The 16,816-nt window shown below is 51.1% G+C and overlaps 7 protein-coding genes across 8 annotated transcripts; 4 read left to right on the top strand and 3 right to left on the bottom strand.

Moving 5' to 3' along the window:
• The first annotated feature begins 150 nt into the window (after window positions 1-150).
• On the top strand, window positions 151-1,475 carry PV06_09384 (uncharacterized protein). The gene has a single exon (XM_016410828.1). The coding sequence runs from the start codon at window positions 183-185 to the stop codon at window positions 1,422-1,424; it is 1,242 nt and encodes a 413-aa protein (XP_016258635.1). The 5' UTR covers window positions 151-182; the 3' UTR covers window positions 1,425-1,475.
• On the bottom strand, window positions 1,359-6,574 carry PV06_09383 (uncharacterized protein). The gene is made up of 2 exons (XM_016410827.1): window positions 2,887-6,574; window positions 1,359-2,834 (listed from the first exon to the last, which is right to left on the bottom strand). The coding sequence occupies exons 1-2, from the start codon at window positions 6,028-6,030 to the stop codon at window positions 2,400-2,402; spliced, it is 3,579 nt and encodes a 1,192-aa protein (XP_016258634.1). The 5' UTR covers window positions 6,031-6,574; the 3' UTR covers window positions 1,359-2,399.
• An 89-nt stretch (window positions 6,575-6,663) lies between these two features.
• On the bottom strand, window positions 6,664-8,262 carry PV06_09382 (uncharacterized protein). Its single transcript, XM_016410826.1, has 2 exons — window positions 7,683-8,262; window positions 6,664-7,628 (listed from the first exon to the last, which is right to left on the bottom strand). Exon 2 carries the CDS (start codon window positions 7,625-7,627, stop codon window positions 7,112-7,114), a length of 516 nt encoding a protein of 171 aa, XP_016258633.1. The 5' UTR covers window position 7,628; window positions 7,683-8,262; the 3' UTR covers window positions 6,664-7,111.
• Window positions 8,263-8,705: 443 nt separating this feature from the next.
• PV06_09380 (uncharacterized protein) lies at window positions 8,706-11,371 on the top strand. Its single transcript, XM_016410824.1, has 2 exons — window positions 8,706-9,605; window positions 9,668-11,371. The coding sequence occupies exons 1-2, from the start codon at window positions 9,103-9,105 to the stop codon at window positions 9,705-9,707; spliced, it is 543 nt and encodes a 180-aa protein (XP_016258631.1). The 5' UTR covers window positions 8,706-9,102; the 3' UTR covers window positions 9,708-11,371.
• On the bottom strand, window positions 9,898-10,833 carry PV06_09381 (uncharacterized protein; the record flags this gene model as incomplete). Its single annotated transcript, XM_016410825.1, has 1 exon — window positions 9,898-10,833. One exon carries the CDS (start codon window positions 10,831-10,833, stop codon window positions 9,898-9,900), a length of 936 nt encoding a protein of 311 aa, XP_016258632.1.
• PV06_09379 lies at window positions 11,367-14,503 on the top strand. Of its 2 annotated transcripts, XM_016410823.1 has the most exons (7): window positions 11,367-12,122; window positions 12,180-12,462; window positions 12,529-12,752; window positions 12,804-13,047; window positions 13,108-13,233; window positions 13,290-13,437; window positions 13,495-14,503. In XM_016410823.1, the coding sequence occupies exons 1-7, from the start codon at window positions 12,041-12,043 to the stop codon at window positions 13,924-13,926; spliced, it is 1,539 nt and encodes a 512-aa protein (XP_016258630.1). In that variant the 5' UTR covers window positions 11,367-12,040; the 3' UTR covers window positions 13,927-14,503. The 2 variants fall into 2 exon arrangements, with proteins under 2 accessions (XP_016258630.1, XP_016258629.1); XM_016410822.1 differs by having other exon boundaries at window positions 11,367-12,462.
• Window positions 14,504-14,941: 438 nt separating this feature from the next.
• On the top strand, window positions 14,942-16,667 carry PV06_09378 (uncharacterized protein). The gene is made up of 4 exons (XM_016410821.1): window positions 14,942-15,215; window positions 15,267-15,316; window positions 15,372-15,447; window positions 15,498-16,667. Exons 1-4 carry the CDS (start codon window positions 15,112-15,114, stop codon window positions 16,507-16,509), a joined length of 1,242 nt encoding a protein of 413 aa, XP_016258628.1. The 5' UTR covers window positions 14,942-15,111; the 3' UTR covers window positions 16,510-16,667.
• The last annotated feature ends 149 nt before the right edge of the window (window positions 16,668-16,816 follow it).

Raw genomic sequence — 16,816 nt, 5'->3', positions numbered from 1 at the left:
ATCTTCACACAAAACGGAGTAACTCGTATTCGTATTGATGTGTACATTCAGTATTTCCCGTCTAATGCTGTCTTGCTCCACCGGCTTCGGATTTGTACGCCCTTTACTGTACAAATGCTTGACGAAGAGCTCATATAGATTCACTAGGAGGGAGTGACAATCTATTGCTGTTGACCAGAGATATGAACGTACTTATACCTCGAACGGCCTTGCGAATTATCAAACCCACACCCATTCTCGCCTCTCGATATACTTCAGGTACATATAGATACGTTCACCAGTCAACTGCTGCATGGTCCGACAGAAAAATGCCCCCGTCGATCGAAACATCCAACGCCAATGCGGCGACTCAAAAGACATTCAACGCCTGGCAACAACCTGGCCCGGCGTCCTTCGACTTTCGCAGCGACGTGGTGACGACTCCCACGGAATCCATGCTCAACGCCATAGCCAACACGACGCTCCGGGACGACGTGTTTGTCGAAGACCCGACGACCAACGACCTCGAGTCCCACGTGGCCAGTCTGTCGGGCCACGAGGCGGCTCTCCTCGTCATGTCCGGGACCATGGGAAACCAGGTGGCCCTGCGCACACACCTGACCGGTCCACCTCACTCGGTGCTGTGTGATCGGAGGGGCCACATCTTCAACTACGAAGCCGGCGGAATATCGACGATTTCGGGCGCCATGCTCATCGCCGTCGCGCCATCCAACGGCCACCACCTGACGCTCGAGGACGTCCAAAAGCACGCCATCCTATCCGACGACGTGCACGCCTGCCCGACGACCGTCATCTCCCTGGAGAACACGCTCGACGGGATGATCATGCCACTCGAGGAGGTGCGCAAGATCTCCGCCTTCGCCCGCCAACACGGCATCAGGATGCACCTCGACGGTGCCCGCATCTGGGAAGCCGTCGCCGCCGAGGCGGGCAGTCTGTCCGACTTCACAACCTGCTTCGACACCGCGAGCCTGTGCTTTTCAAAGGGTCTCGGCGCGCCCATCGGAAGCATTATCATCGGGTCAAAGGCCTTCATCGCCCATGCGAGGCGCATACGCAAGATGTTCGGCGGAGGCACGAGGCAGGCGGGCGTGCTTTCTGCCGCGGCACGCGTCGCCGTGGATGAGACTTTTGGCAAGGGTCCACGCGGCGAGGGCGGCAAACTACGAGCCAGCCATGCCCAAGCTCGCAAGGTCGCCGAAATGTGGCAGACCAAGGGCGGAAAACTCTCAAATCCGGTCGAGACGAACATGGTGTGGCTCGACATCAATCACGCAGGGTACTCTGCTGAAAAGTTTGCCGAACTTGCCGCCATAGAAGGCATCAAGGCCAATGGCGGCAGACTAGTAGTACACTATCAGATCACGGACGATGCAGTAGAGAGGCTAGGAAGAGTCATGGATAGAATGCTAGGTAATCAGTAGAAGAAGAAAAGCACACGATGGACTCATCGGCCGTGAAATTTCCTGTCTTTGAACTGGATTCGCTATCTCAGGAAGGTCGTTTGACCTTGAGAGATGCCCGCAGGAGACTCGCTCAACTAGACATGAGATTAACAACTCGAATGATGAAAGCCTTTGCCTGTCCGCTCATTCAGCCCTAGTCATTTCCCCAGTTTCCGCATATGCCTCAGTCCCGATGGCCCAAACTTCCTCCTGTTTTGTTCCGAATAGCATCCAAGTACGGATGAGGTTGCCCCGTGCGGACAAAGCCATGAGTTCCTCTCGAGTCATATGATGACATGGGGTAATGGGCGCGAGAGCAATTTGTTGTTTCGTAAATACTCCAACAAAATCATTGTAGGTGCCTCAAGATCAGAAGATGAATAGTAGCGGAAGTGTCCAAGTGTCCCTTCGCTCTTCAATCTGATGTGTCATTCTGAGGCTACCTGACCAGAATATCCAACACCCCTCAGGTTTTCCAAGAGTCATATCCCAACAAGTAAAAGAGCATAGTTATGCTGGACGAATAAACGCCACTGGCGCTCAATACCAGCATGCGAGGATTTGTTGACTAAAAAAAGTTCTGCGAAATTCCGAGTTCGCCTGCTGTCAAGGTGCAATGCATACCGCACGCAGTGCTTAACATGACCGCAATGATGTCGGCAAGAAGTGAAAGCCAATGTTGCAAGAGCTTGGAAAATTGCCGAACTTTGCGGCGAGATGTTGCTCTTGAGGCCGTAAGAGCAATGAACAAAAGAAATAAAATGTCAATGTCGTCAAGTTCGTTCTCGCAATGAGCACGCAGCTCAATGCTTTCCACAGCTTTCTCCATGGCAGCTGCACAAGGACCACCATTTTAGTCCCCTGAAATAGACCCCTGGGTGACCGATCATAACCCACAAAGGTGAAAAACGCCACAATATGCTGAATATTTTTGGTAATATTGGAGACAACTGATTAGCCTGCAATGCCCATCTGGCCAGGTCTTGGCTGGAAACTTTGTCTGCCAGAAGGGGTGCCTCCATGGCTGCCGCCACTTCCGGAACTGCCAGCTCGATCTCTGACATAAGGACTGTTCGGAGCGCTAAAGTTGAAGTCATTATGAGAACCAGGTGCGGCCGTAGTTGTGTTTTGTACAGGACGGACAGAGCTCTGCTTCTGCCACGCTGTCGCTTGAGAAGGATCAACATCAACGCGGGTGGCCACAGGTCCGATGGAATTCGAAGCTGATACGGGACTGCGCATGGATCCATCTGCTGGTTGCACAGTCTGCTTTTGTATTTGACCTTTTGCAATGTGACCATATCTCGACAATATCTCCTTGGTGGTGATTTCTGCAGTGCCGGCGTGAAGGCTGCTGTCACTCAGAATAGATTGTAAATCTTCCGGTACCTGTATGAGTCAGCAAAAGATATACTCAGCTTGCAGGGGTATGGCATCATACTTGACAAAAGTAGTCGTTGTATTCGATCAAGGTATTGACGGCTTCGATGGCAAGGAAACTGTCGTCGACTTGAGGAACATGAGGCTGCTTAGCATTGGGCGATTTCTCCTTTGCGTACAAGATATTGGGAGCCATGACAGTGGCCAAGTTGTGAATGTCCATCTTACTCCCGGATTCTTCGTCAACTTGCGAAAATGAGGCCGCCCACTTAAGGAAAGAGAAGAGGACCTCCATGGTGTCACGATGACCTTTGGACATTAAGCAACATGTCAAGTGTAAAACGCGCCTCCGACGTTCCTCCTCAACAATCTTCTGGGATGTTATCCACAGTTTGTGCAGTTTGAATGTCAGCAAAGGCTCTGGCATTTCTCTCAAGAACTTCTTCAGAAGCGCGGCTACTTGCACAGGGTTCTCGCGGTTGAGGTCTGGTGTTTGGTTGGTGTCGATTGCTTCGGATGCCTCTTTCAGCCGTTTGATGTTGCCGTTTTTACGGAAAACTCCTTCGACAGACATGTCCATCTGTTTCATCGCAGCGACACAATCATCAACAATTGCAGGAACTCGCAAGGCCCCTGGCCCAACTCCGTTGGTCGATTCCGCGCCTTCCCGTTCGACAAGAGTCTCGAGTGGGATACCAAAAATGCCCTTCTTCTTGGTCTTGCTGTCATTGCGCAAAGCGCGGCTGACTTTGCCCCAGAATGTCTGTTTCCTAGTCTCAATCAAGCCCAGCAGATCTTCCAGGGTGTATTCCCCCTCCAAGAGTGGTTGCATGGAAAGGACCGCAACGTGTCGTACGATGAAGTATTCGAGAGCAGACAATTCCGAGAAGTAGATCTTGGTGCGAAGCGGGCTGGGTTCGCCTGCCAGAAGGTCATTGCCCGCCGATGCTCCTCTTTGATGGCCGTTCACCAGTCTCGGCTCGTTGCCTCGGTGTCCGATAAGGTTTGTGCCTGCATGGCGGAATGCATTGGGTCGCTGCTCCTTTGCCTGTTCGGCAGCCACGATTCTAGGAATGTCATCAAGGGTCAAGCCATCTTGGTTACCAAAGGTCAATTCCGGCCTCATCCTGCCATCGACATCTCGTTCTTCGACAATTTGGAAGCCACCACGACCGCGACCCTCTGGGTCTTCTCCTCCCTCAGACCCTGGACGAGCTCCTGATGGTCCGTAGAGGACTTTTGACTCGCGAGCTTTTCGGAAGGTCGTAGAAAGAGTTCGCTCGTTTCGGGTGGATCTCAGACGTTTCATTTCGCCAACTGTTTGTTCGAGGGATGACTCTTGCTGCTGGCTAGATGCGCCAGCATAGGATCTGGAGCGGGAACCCATCTTTGGCTGAGGAGCCAGTTTCTCCCCAGTCGGCGAAACGCGGTGGCCTTCAGTGGTATTGTATGGGGTCAGATTTGGGTCGTCAGAAGTGTGTGGCAGTGTGCCGCCAGACTTGAGGACCTCCAGTAGTCTTGCCAATGCAACTCGGAGCAGGAAAACATATTGTTGAAGCTTGGTGACATGCGAAAATCCTGACACTGGATCATGTACTCGTCTGGCATGGTCACCACAGTACACTTTATCTTCCTTTTCACTGAAGACTGCATACTGAAGGTCAGTAGTCAAGTCGCACTGACATACGCTGCAGGTGAGATGTGGTGGCTTTGCATGCCAACGACGTCCGTAGATCATGACACATTCATCGTCAATGGGTTCCATACACGCTGAGCAGCAGTCTGACTCTTGACTTGCAAGTCCTGCAACGCTTTCCGATAGATCGAGCGACTTCATCTCCTGATCTTTGATTGTCTCCAGGTCTGCAAGTTCGTCCAAGAATGCGTGTAGCCCTTCAGGAGATCCACGCTCTCTCTCCAATTTCAGTGCGCCTTGAAGACCTATACGAATAAGGAGTTTAAGGTAATGCGCCAGGCCAGTGACCAAGGATAGGAGCTCCTGCGTAACTCCAAGCTTTCGTACGCCAGTTTCCTGAGTTTTCGAGAGGAGGGTAAAGAATGCCACTACCTTCTTGCAGAGCAGTTTTGCTTCTCTGCCATATGCCAACTCTTTCAGACCAGATGCTGTGACCAATGTCGCAAGGGTGTCGATCGCGCCGAAGAGAATGTCAACATGCCAGATAAATTTCCGAGCCACAATAACTCCATCGACATAGACGCCATTGCTGACGTGCAAGAGCATGTCGGAGATACAAGAAGCAGACGATTCTTCGAAGGTAGATAGAGTGCTCCAGATCCGATAAACCTTGTCCTCCATCTTTTCCTCGTCTTCTTTAACTTGTTCACGCTCATCCTCAGTAACTGGCGCACTAATGTCTTTCCTCTCCGCAACCGATCCACTCTGAGATAACCTCACATTCCAAAATTTGTGAATCATGTAGCATTCGGGATGCCAGTGTTGATTTTGTCCGTTCCTGAAGATCTCGACAAACTGCTTGAGGATGGCTGTCTGACACCCGTTGCATCGCTGTGCAAATTGTGTAGAGTAGTGAAAATGACAATAAACTTTTCCATCATGCTCGTAGTAGCTGTCTTGAGCACCAAATACAGTTGGGCACACGGAGCATGTAAAATGTTCGATGTGGTATTTGCGGTCAAGCGCTGTAATGTAGGATCCTCGAAGAGCACCACCGCATTCGAAACATAGGAGGTCCAGTCGGCGAAAGTAGTCTGTCTCACAGAGGGGAAACTGTCCAGATCCGTCTTCTGCATCGACAGGAAAGAATTTTGAGGCGACAATCTGCCCGCAGTCTGCGCACTTGAAACAATCAAGGTGGAATGTGCCTCCTAAAGCCCGCACAAATTGACCTGTCAAGGGCTCACCGCACTTCTTGCATGTACGCACCGCAGCGCCAGGTGACTTGCCAGAACTGCCATTTGTTCTCGATCTGCTTCTCTCGCTCCCACCAGGCCCGCCAAAGGACCTCTTCCTGCCAGTGCGGCTTTCTGTGGAGTGCCTCGCGTCGCTATCATATGAAGCATCATTTGTGTTTCCGTTTGCCTGGTTTTGTCCGTACGCATTGTACTGGCTCGTCCCGTTTGAGGATGTTTGCTGCAGGGGCTCATTCTGTTGGCGCGGAGTGCCTATCGTGTATCTTGTTGTCCCAGGGTTCCCCTGAGGCAGCCCTTCAAGCGGAGCCGCCATCTTAAGTGACTGCTCGACTCGTCTTGCATGTATGATTCTGAATCAACCGGGTAAACATTCGACAAGGACGACTTCCAGCAGCCGCGGCTTTCGTGCACAGAGGTGTCGGTGTTGTGAGTCTCTCAAAATTCTGGGATGTGATATTCTGAGGTCCTTTGTTTGTTTTGCGACCAGCCCACATACGATGGAGGTGAAACGCGAGTCCGGCGAAGGTGAGGCGACAAGGCCGGGCGGTGTAATTTTGGAAATCTCACCGGTCCCTGCTGTTCTTGCCCGAAGAGAGGATTGAAGAGGTTCAGGTTCGTGAGGGCTCTTGGGAGTATTCTCTAGCAACTCGGAGGCAAGTCTGCATTCAGGGCGGCGCGACTGATGGTACAGGAGTCTTGTTCGGGGACTGGGTGATCAGGATTCAGGGCAAGGAAGGAGTCGGTTCGAAAAAGGTTCAATTGGCGACCAAACGCGTCTCTATGTTCTTAAGAAAGGTTACGGCACTGCCGACAAAAGTCTGAAGACAATATGATGAAGAGCGTAAGGCAATAGAGTATATGGTGGCTTGAGTTGTCAGATGAGATGCCATGCTGTGCAGCAGGTATAATTAGCAGACTTCACGCTAATTGGCTGGCCACGTTGGCTGTCTAGATTGGGCCAAGCGCCCTTTACAAAGGAGCGACTCCAGTCTTCATCAGGCTTCAATTTGGGGTTCAACGATGAGGATTGGCTCATACCACCAGTGTCAGTCTGACACTCTGCTTATGGGACACTGAAAAGTCTGGACATAATCAATCAACTGTGTTCTATATTTCCCACGGCGCGAGAAAGAGTGTCGATCCCAAGTATGGTGCAGTCACGGGACCAGAGAAGTGGAAGAATGGAACAAAGGCACAGAACACTCCAAGATTCACAAGACAGAGAACTCCAACAACAGTCTCTCCAAGTTCAAAAAGACATCGTGCAGCGTCCAAAGCCATGTTGGACAATTGACAGAGATGAGAGTCAGTCGAAGCCTGCCGCCTCGCCTGTTGACTTCGTTCCAGAGCACAAAACCACCCAGGCCTGCCTCGAGAAAGACATACCATTCCTCCTACTCCGCCCTCAGGACCTTGACCAATAAAACACCATCCTTGACCGCCATCTCGAGTGTTTGCGTCTGGACCTTCATTGGGAACGTCACAGAGCGCTCGAACGACCCCTCTTGTCGGTCCCTGTGGAGTGGTTTCAGCTGAGCTGCTTGAATCCCGTTAAAGCCCTGCAATGAAGTCATGATCTGACTGGTAGCGCTCGGAATCTTCCCTCGTATGAAGATTATAGACTCGTCGATCCACTCAATTTTGATATTCTCAACTCTGACTCCAGGAAGTTCTCCGACAAGCAACCAGCCGGTCACGGTTTGCGGAACGACGTTGCCCGAGCTGCTGCTGCTTTGGCCACTCGTATCGATCTCGAATACATCAAACTTAGGTGATAAGATCCCTTGATGTGATGGCAGAGCGTCGACATTGTAATACTCATCGCCCAAGTGCTGGAGTTTGGCGCGAAGGGAATGCCTGTCAATCAAAGAAATGTGGTGAGGATGTCGGAGGCAGTCGAGAGTAGCCATGCTTATGGCGTTTGGTTAACTGTGCACTAACCCGATACAAGAGCCGGCGCCTTACCTGTCGCGATTTATCACTCAGTTATATCAATTCGAGGCTGTTGTTAACGTATGGTCAAATGCCTGTGATGGTAAGAGTCTAGATCCGAAGAACGATCGAGTCGAGACCGCTCGCGAATGCAGGTCCAAGTATATATGTGCCTGAATTGGATCCAGACCAAGTCCTCTACGTGCTGAGACTTACCGTTGACCAGTAAGACAAGCCATCAGCTATCGAAGATGTCTTTCATGAGTCTTGACTGGGCGTTTTGGCGGATAGTGGCGATGAACCCCAGGGCTCCAGCAGCTCAACTCCACGAGCATTTTCTCGGAAACGAAACACGTGGCGAGGAACTCTGATCTCAATGGTGACAACGAGTTGTCATGATCCAAAGGAATCAAGCTCATATAGGTTGACAAGCTTGAACTGGAGCTTGGCCTAGGAGGCTTTTAGAAAGTGGTCAATAGTATGGGACGCTCTGGACTTCGCCTAACACAGTCGGACGTCATGATCAAACCACATGGTGATCATATGACTTAACAGCTGGAACATCCCTGAGCCAAGATCAGATATCTGCGAGCCGAGACGAAGTTTCGACGCCATCTAGAAAACAACACGGGGAGCGGAGGAAAGATGAACACTACCAGAGCAAGGACCGCAAGGGATAGAAGAACATAAAGGCAGCACATAAACTTCAATAGTCGGCTTGGCTATGTAAATTGATTGAAAATAGGTTGTAATGACATGCTATAGTGCCGGATCTTCGCCTGCTGTCTGCGGCATATTTCACGTAATCAAGGCACGTCTTTTGTGTAACATTCATTGCACCAAAATTACCACATCGAACCACTTGCGCGTTTTTAGCTTCATGGAACCCGAACATCTCCTGATGATATGAGATTCCTTTGCTCATCTTCGTCTGTTTTGATCCAATGACACGTCACCGGTCACAGCTCCTCCGCATCTGTTGCCCTGTCGTCGAAAGCTCTCGAAGCCGTCTCCCTTCACCGATGCTGGAGATCGACCCTTTTCTCGGTCTCGCTCGGGGTATCCCAGGTTCACAAGGCACTCAACCGAAGCCACTGATTGGTATGTCATGCGACCGAGAAAAATATTGACGGCACATGGATTGAGAACTAGTCTTCGAGCTCGTGCTCCGCGGTCTGCCAAGTGTTGATGGATTTCCAGCTTCGAGCCCGCCCGTCTCCCTCTCCCTGATGGATCGAGGAGGGGGTCGCATGAAGGCCGATGTAGATATAAGAAGCCTCTCCCTCGTCGCATATCTTGTCCCGTAGCATCCAAACATTGAGTCTACACCGCATCGAAATCAGCCATTGAACTTCTACCTAGACGACCTCAGATCGCTAGACCTTAGCACGTCTTGACCACTACCAACCCATCTACATATAAACAAATCCGACATCAATCACCATACAAAGCCATGGCCTACGCATACTACTATGATCTGCCACCGCCACTCGTGGACAACCTACATGAACGCCACCATCAGCATCAAAGCCTGATGCAATATCTTGCACACCGACATCCCAGACCAGAGGACCACCCCAATCAACCAGACGTGGACTTCCGCGACGCCATCAAAGAGTACTTGGTCGAGGTGGAAGTTCCCGGCGTCAAGAAGCCAGATGAGGTGACAGTTGCTTGGACCGGCTCGCGATCACTGCTTGTGACGGGGGGTATCGCACGCCCGGACTATGGAGCGCCCGAAAACGCCGAAGTGGAGGAAGAAAAGGACAAGCCTGCTGTAGGCGGAATCCACCTTCTGGTGGGAGAAAGAAGGATTGGGCCTTTCAGAAGATATATCAACTTCCCATCAGACGTTGAGAAAGTCAGCGTAACGCTGGAGGCTGGTGTGTTGAAGATCAGGGCCCCCAAGAAAGGCTTTTCCGAGATTGCTGACGCCAAAGTTGATGTCAAGCACGCGTGAGTCTTGAATCAGTCTCACGGTCGTGAATAACGATACTAATTTATAACGTTGAATGGAGTGACCCTCAACCTATTCTGCGTACTTTTGGCGGCATTTGATCAGCTGCAGTTTTCCCTTTGTCCTTCCGAGAGAAGAATTTTTGCGTTGACGTTAAATTGAGCGTTGTTGTAATGGCTGTGGAGTCGATAAGCTATCACTCAGGTATTCCTAATCAAGCTTGATCTTGCCATCTACAATTACTACTTTGTGCTTCTGTACAGCTTGAAGAGAGATCATTCGCCCCCTTCTTTACGAGGAATCCCGCTCGTCTTGTGCAGTCACGCCCTTTCCCATCACAAATCTATTCCTTGGTCGACCTCTGACTCCAACCTTGAGACGGAATACGCAACCTTCGACGCCTACTGGTCTCTCAGGATCCAACATCGCCGACGTTATGAAGAGTTCGTCAAAATCTGGGCCTCCAAAACACGGACAGGTGACTCGAGACACTGGCAGATCGATCTTGCGAATGACCTCCCCTTCCGGCGATATCTGGAGGACTGCGTAGCCTTCCCACAACGCAAGCCAGACATTGCCGTCGGCGTCAACTGCCAGACCATCGGGAACGGCCTCGCCATCGTGGATATAGAATGCCCGTTTGTTGCTGATGGAGCCGGACTCTGCGTCGAAATCGAATGCCCACACGGTTCGATCATGCGAATCTGCAAAGTACATGACAGTATTGTCAGAGTTCCAGCCCAGACCATTCGCAATTGATATGCCATCCAGCATGGTATGAACAGAAAGATCGGAGTCAAGACGATACAATGAGCTGTTGCCTGTCTCATCAGCCCCGAACATCCCAATCATCGAGCCGGCCCAGAATCTGCCTCGACAGTCGATATTCCCATCGTTCAGACGCGATTTCTTGCCCATAACCGGGTCATTCTTCCAAATGTCCACTAGTGGTCTGAAACTCTTGTCTTTCCAATTCCATAGAGCAAAGCCGTTTTCCGTTCCCAAAATCAGTTCGTCTGGACGTCCTTCAATCTCGGCGAGGACAGTTGATATGACTGGCAAAGGGTAAACCTCTCGCCCTCCCTTTGCATCAATCCGACTTCTGCTGATAGACTTTCCGGCTATGTCAATCCAACACAACTCTTTAGAATCCTCAAGGTATATCGGGCCTTCTCCCAAAATATTGCCTGCCGTGATCCACGGTTTTATTTCGTCGATAGAACCCATAGCTCGTTACCTCCTGCAATGCAATCTTCCAGTAGTTCCACTGATTGCCTGTTGCACATGATTTTGACCAATTTCGATCTCATATGAGCACGATGTTTTTGGCAGACATTGGAACGCCTTCAACGGGACAACACGGAGATTGATGCCGACATTTGACAAGCTGGAAATTTTGATGTCCACCCTATCATATGCTGTTCCCTCCGCTTTTCCACCCAGCGGAGTATGGAGATGCCACTTATGGAGGGCAATTTGTGCCACCTTGCAGGTATCTATCCTGACGTACTTCTGCTAACACCCTACCGTTCGTGCTTCAGTCTATGGCAGGCCGATTGGGGAAAACAGCGCGACTGATGTGAGTCGAGACACCCAGGGAGGTACAATATCGGGTCATTCTTACGACTTTACCATGAGTGCAAGACATAATTACAAGACCCTTTGCTTGAAAATTTATCGAAGTGTAGCGTAAGCAATCCCTTGGCTTCTCTTCAACGTCACTAGGTTGGGACTCATTCAATCGAAGTGAGCTGGTACGAAGCACCCATTCTTGTCCCACTCGGACTCCTTTACAACTTGTACTACAGCATCATGATCGCTGCTTATGTGAAAAGCAAAGGAGATGCTATCAGCCACAGGCCTCATTGGTGTGAGTAGTCGTGTTAGTGCCAGTTGCTGCGGAACAGCCAATCACCACTACGATCGGATAATCGGCTTTCGTACTCCGTAGTGAACTTCATCGTCCTCTTTCTGCTCCATATTTTGAGCACATCATCACCGCATATGGAGTATGACCGTTAGAGTCATCACCACAGAATCGGCGTATGTGCCGATTCTGTTCCGCTTGTCAATTCCATGTACATGGAATCATTGTCTCATGTCCTAGAAAAACCCCCACGCACGATTGTCTGATGAAGTGGAACAACCAGACGTTCACCCACAATTTCTCCGGCTATGGCAAAATCTCGCTCCCCAAGAGAACTCCGCCATGATCAACCTGCAAGCTCAACGACAAGCTATAGCCTAGGGCCCCTCCATTGCTTAACCTCGGGGAATCCGAGTATCCCTGTCGCAGGAGGGCAGGTCCACACCATGAATGTGGTGGTATATATCGCCATGTTGAGCATTCTGCGACGCCCTGCTTTCCCCTCAGCTACTCGTATACCCCTTGGCTAAAGAAACTCTGGTTGATCGAGGCAGTGGAATTCCTAGTATGGCACCCTACTTCGGCCTCAGAGGTCTTCCTCTGCTCATTGCTATCACGTTTACTTGCTCTGTCGGATTTCTTCTTTTTGGTAATTCCCTTGCTTTTCACCCAGCCCGGACTCTAGACACGACTGACTCCTTCTCAGGATATGACAATGGTGTCTTTTCAGGATTGACAACGGACCCTCGGTTCCTTGACACTATGGGAAACCCAAATCCTACCCTCCTCGGGTTCATCGTTGCTGTTTACGAACTCGGTTGTCTTGCTGGTGCTCTTGCCTCAGCTGTTTGGGGAGAGGACATGGGTCGAAGGAAATTGACAGCTCTCGGCTCGTTCGTTTTAGTGATTGGCACTGTCATCCAGTGTACTTCCTACGGCCAGGGTCAAATGATTGCTGGACGAATTGTCACGGGATTGGGAATGGGCGGGTAAGGAATCTTCATGCAGTATTTGTCATGACTACTGCTAGAGGACTGACCACTTGAACGTTATAGAATCACGAGCGCTGTACCTGTATGGCAGTGCGAGACAACACCAGCAAAGTGGAGAGGCCGGGCGATCGCAGCAGAGCTCTCTACCTTGATTGTAGGCATTGTGATCGCCTACTGGATCGACTATGGGTGTTCCACCTACACCAACGGTTTCCAGTGGCGCTTTCCCATCGCCTTTCAAATCGTCTTCGCTCTCCTTTTGATTGTGCTGTGCTTTTGTCTCCCAGGTCAGTCTTCAGCAATCTTGGAGTTTCCCTGCTATTGCTGATTTCGAGTAGAGTCTCCACGTTGGCTCGCAAGCCATGGCCGCGAACAAGAGGCACTCGAAACCATCTGCGTCTTGAGAGACGGCCATCCAGAAGATGAAATAGTAGCGTTGGAGTTCAACGAAATCAGAGACGCAATCGCTCTTGAAGAAGAAGAGTCTGGCAGCTGGAAAGACTGTTTCTCTGATGGAGGCATTATGGGCTGGCAGCGAGTTGCCATCGCATGCTCTGCACAGGCGCTGCAGGAATTCACCGGGTACGTGCTATTCTGGAGTCTTAGCCATTGCTCATGTACGAGCATGCTGACATTCACCAGTACCAATATTATTACCTACTATGCACCTTATGTGATGGTTCACTCGGTCGGACTGAACGCTCACCAGTCTCTTCTCCTGTCCGGCGGACTTCAGTTGTGGTTCTTGGCGGCCTCCTTTATTCCCTGGTGAGCAGGCTCAATTCTGAATTGTCTGTTATCCAGAAGCTAACGGTTTGGGAAAGGTTCATTCTCGATAAAGTCGGGCGACGCAAGCTTTTCATCTTTGGAAACTTGGGCATGGGGTCATGCATGCTGATCTCGGGCTTGACGATCATGGCGGGCGGGCGGAACAACGGTATCGCCGCTGTGGTAATGCTGTATATGTTTCAGGTACGTTTTGCCGACAACGACATTTGTCAAGGCCTTCGGTCTAATGTGTCTTTCAAGGCTTTTTTCACTTGGGGGTGGATGAGCAACATGTGGTCCTACCCGTCTGAGATTCTACCCCTGCGCATTAGACAACGCGGCTCGGCTCTGTCCGTGGTGTGGCAGTGGCTTATCACGTTCCTAGTGGTTGAAATAACGCCGGTCGGAATAGCCAACATTGGATGGAAACTATATGTGGTATTCTGCATTCTCAACTGGGCCAGCATATTCGTTGTTTGGTTCTACTACCCAGAGACCGCTGGCAAGACATTGGAGAGCATCGACTTCTTGTTCGCCAGCCAGACTAGCCTAAGACAGGTTGTGAAGTTGAGCAAGCGCAAGGATATCGATGTGGCACACGAGATGCAGCGCCAAGTGCATCAGCAGAAGGTGGAAGGTGGAAAGACGGAGCATGAGGAGGGAACAACGGTCGAGATTGATTCCAAGGCATGAGCAGGCATCATGCATAAACTCGAAATTAAAAGCATTCTGGACCTACAAGAATCTCTGTGCTTGTAGATAGCACCGTGTCTAGGCAGATCGCATGGGCGATTCGGCGCTAGCACCAAGCTCTCAGGACAAGGCAGGTGAGGTGCGTGCCGCGTGAAAGACCTCCAGTAGAGCTCGTCAACAGTGCAAGCCATCATCTTCTTCTCGCTTGCACTATTGGAGGAGTAACCCTTCGGTCATGACGAGTCCTGGTATATGTGCTGTAAGGTCACCTCAAGCTTCCTTGAGCAAGACAAGCTTCCCATATGGCTATGACATCCGACGGCAAGAAACCGGTCAAGCTTTGCTTGGTGGGATTCCAAAGGTCATCCATTACTTTCGGCGTGTAGTCCGGCCAGCGGAGTCACGATAGAGGAACGAAGTACCACATATTGGATGGGGGCTTGCGGAGGTACCCCAGCGCTCATCCCTGAGTCGGACCCCCACGCGGCATAGAACCAGGTGGACAGTACACCTAGGGAGATGGTCGGACACAGAAGACGCGAGCTCATGGACTGGGCGCCTCCAGTAAAAGTAGTCCAAGATAGAAAGCACGTCTCTAACGAACCACCGACGTCCCTTAGCATTTCAATTTGATTGAGAAGTACCACGTATTGAAATAGGTCTTCGATAATACTCTGCTCGAATTGTGTAGAAGAGCTCCCTCCTCCCCTTTCAGAAATCCCTCACGACGGATCTTATCAGCTGCTGAATCAGTACCGGTAGACATGCGGCACGGCCACTCTGGATGATAAAAGCCTGCTTCGGACTGTACAAGCGGACTGATTCGAGTGGCCAGTCGCGACAACGCTGAAGATGGTGTAGAGTGATGATTGCAGGTGGGTGCCCCTACAGCCCGCCGAAGTCGCACACTTTGATCTTATCTTATCAGCTTGCATTGGCAAGGCTACCGGGCTAAAAGCGCATCCGCGTCGTACGATTGGAGTTGTTGATGGGGGACAATTTTTTGGAGGGGACACTAGAACACCGCAGGCCAGGAACAATTATACACACAAGGATAACTCTACCACACCTCCTTTTTTGCCTGTGTGACCTTTCACTTGAGTATCTTGTGTATCCTGCCACTTTCGTTGTTTCCGCTGTCTGACGACGTTCCGCTTGCCTCAACTTCCCGCCCAACTACACAGCATGGCCACCACCAACGGCGCCAATGGCGTCCCTCACAAGAAACCCTCTCTGCCGCCCGTGTACATTGTTGCCGCTGCACGAACACCGGTGGGCATGTTCCTAGGGTGAGAAAAGCCACAAAGTCTGTGATATCGCTCCGTATTGACAGCCAACAGTTCCCTGGCCTCAATGACCGCTCCCCAACTTGGTTCCCATGCCATCAAGTGTATGACCCCTCACCGCTTCAAGACGCAAGGTGCCCTACTAACGACTGCATGAAGCTGCCCTCGAAAGAGTGCCCGAGATCAAGCCTCAGGACGTACAAGAAGTATTCTTCGGTAACGTCCTCTCTGCAAAGTAATTATCTGTCCCTGAGTTGTTTCGAATGCCCTTCTGACCCTTTCTAGCCTCGGTCAAAACCCTGCCCGACAATGCGCACTCGGAGCCGGTCTCGACAACTCGACTGTCTGCACAACGGTCAACAAAGTGTGTGCATCGAGTGTGAAAGCTATTGTCCTCGGAGCCCAGACAATCATGACTGGCAACGCCGATATCGTCGTGGCCGGTGGTGCTGAATCGATGTCCAACTGCCCTCACTACCTCCCTAACATGCGCACCGGCGCCAAGTTTGGAAATCAGTCACTGGTCGACGGTGTGCTAAGAGACGGTCTGACGGATGCGTATGGCAAGCAAGAACATATGGGTCTACAAGCCGAAGAGTGTGCTCAGGAGCATGGCTTCAACCGCGAACAACAGGACGACTACGCTATCCAGTCGTACCAACGGGCACAGGAATCTCAGAAGGAAGGGCTGTTTGACTTTGAAATCGCCCCTGTTCAACTCCCCGGAGCACGAGGAAAGCCGGGCGTGACGGTGGACAGGGATGATGAGCCCAAGAACCTCAACGTCGAGAAGCTGCGCTCAATGAGACCTGCTTTCATTCCCGACAAGGGTACTGTCACTGCTCCCAACGCATCGCCTCTGAGCGATGGCGGAGCGGCCGTTGTGTTGGTCTCGGAAGCCAAGCTCCAAGAACTCAACATCAAGCCATTGGCAAAGATTCTAGGTTGGGGCGACGCCGCCCATCAGCCCAGCAAGTTCACTACTGCTCCGGCACTGGCAATTCCCAAGGCTCTCAAGCATGCCGGTGTCACGCAAGATCAGGTTGATGCCTTCGAAATCAACGAGGCTTTCAGCGTGGTTGCTCTCGCAAACATGAAGCTTCTGGGTCTGAGTGCAGACAAGGTCAATGTGCACGGTGGCGCCGTTGCCATTGGACATCCCCTTGGTGCTTCGGGTGCCAGAATCGTCAACACATTGCTTGGTGTCCTGAAAGCTAAGAAAGGAAAGATTGGCTGTGTCGGTATCTGCAATGGCGGGGGTGGTGCAAGTGCCCTTGTTATTGAATCTTTGATGTAGAAGTGCGTTGCGTATGCTTTGGACAGCGACATCAGAGCGGGTGTCGGGAACAAAAGGGCGCTTTAGGGGCACTACTCGAGAAGGGTACATAACTTGGTCGTGCTTTGGTCACAAAAGAACATTAATACTGCGAAAATACTGCACATATTCAATATCCATCAACATTTCAAGACAATTTCATTTCATCTACTCCGTGCCTTGGTACCTTCATAGATGGTACTTACGGTTCTCGGCACAATGGTAGACCGAACGAGGCTGTACAGTACGAATATGGGAATTAAAATTGCCGGAATAAAAACGTCTCCGC

This window comes from Exophiala oligosperma (assembly GCF_000835515.1).
Source record: "Exophiala oligosperma strain CBS 72588 unplaced genomic scaffold supercont1.10, whole genome shotgun sequence".
Classification (NCBI taxonomy): domain Eukaryota; kingdom Fungi; phylum Ascomycota; class Eurotiomycetes; order Chaetothyriales; family Herpotrichiellaceae; genus Exophiala; species Exophiala oligosperma.
This window is presented reverse-complemented; position numbering and strand designations above follow the sequence as displayed.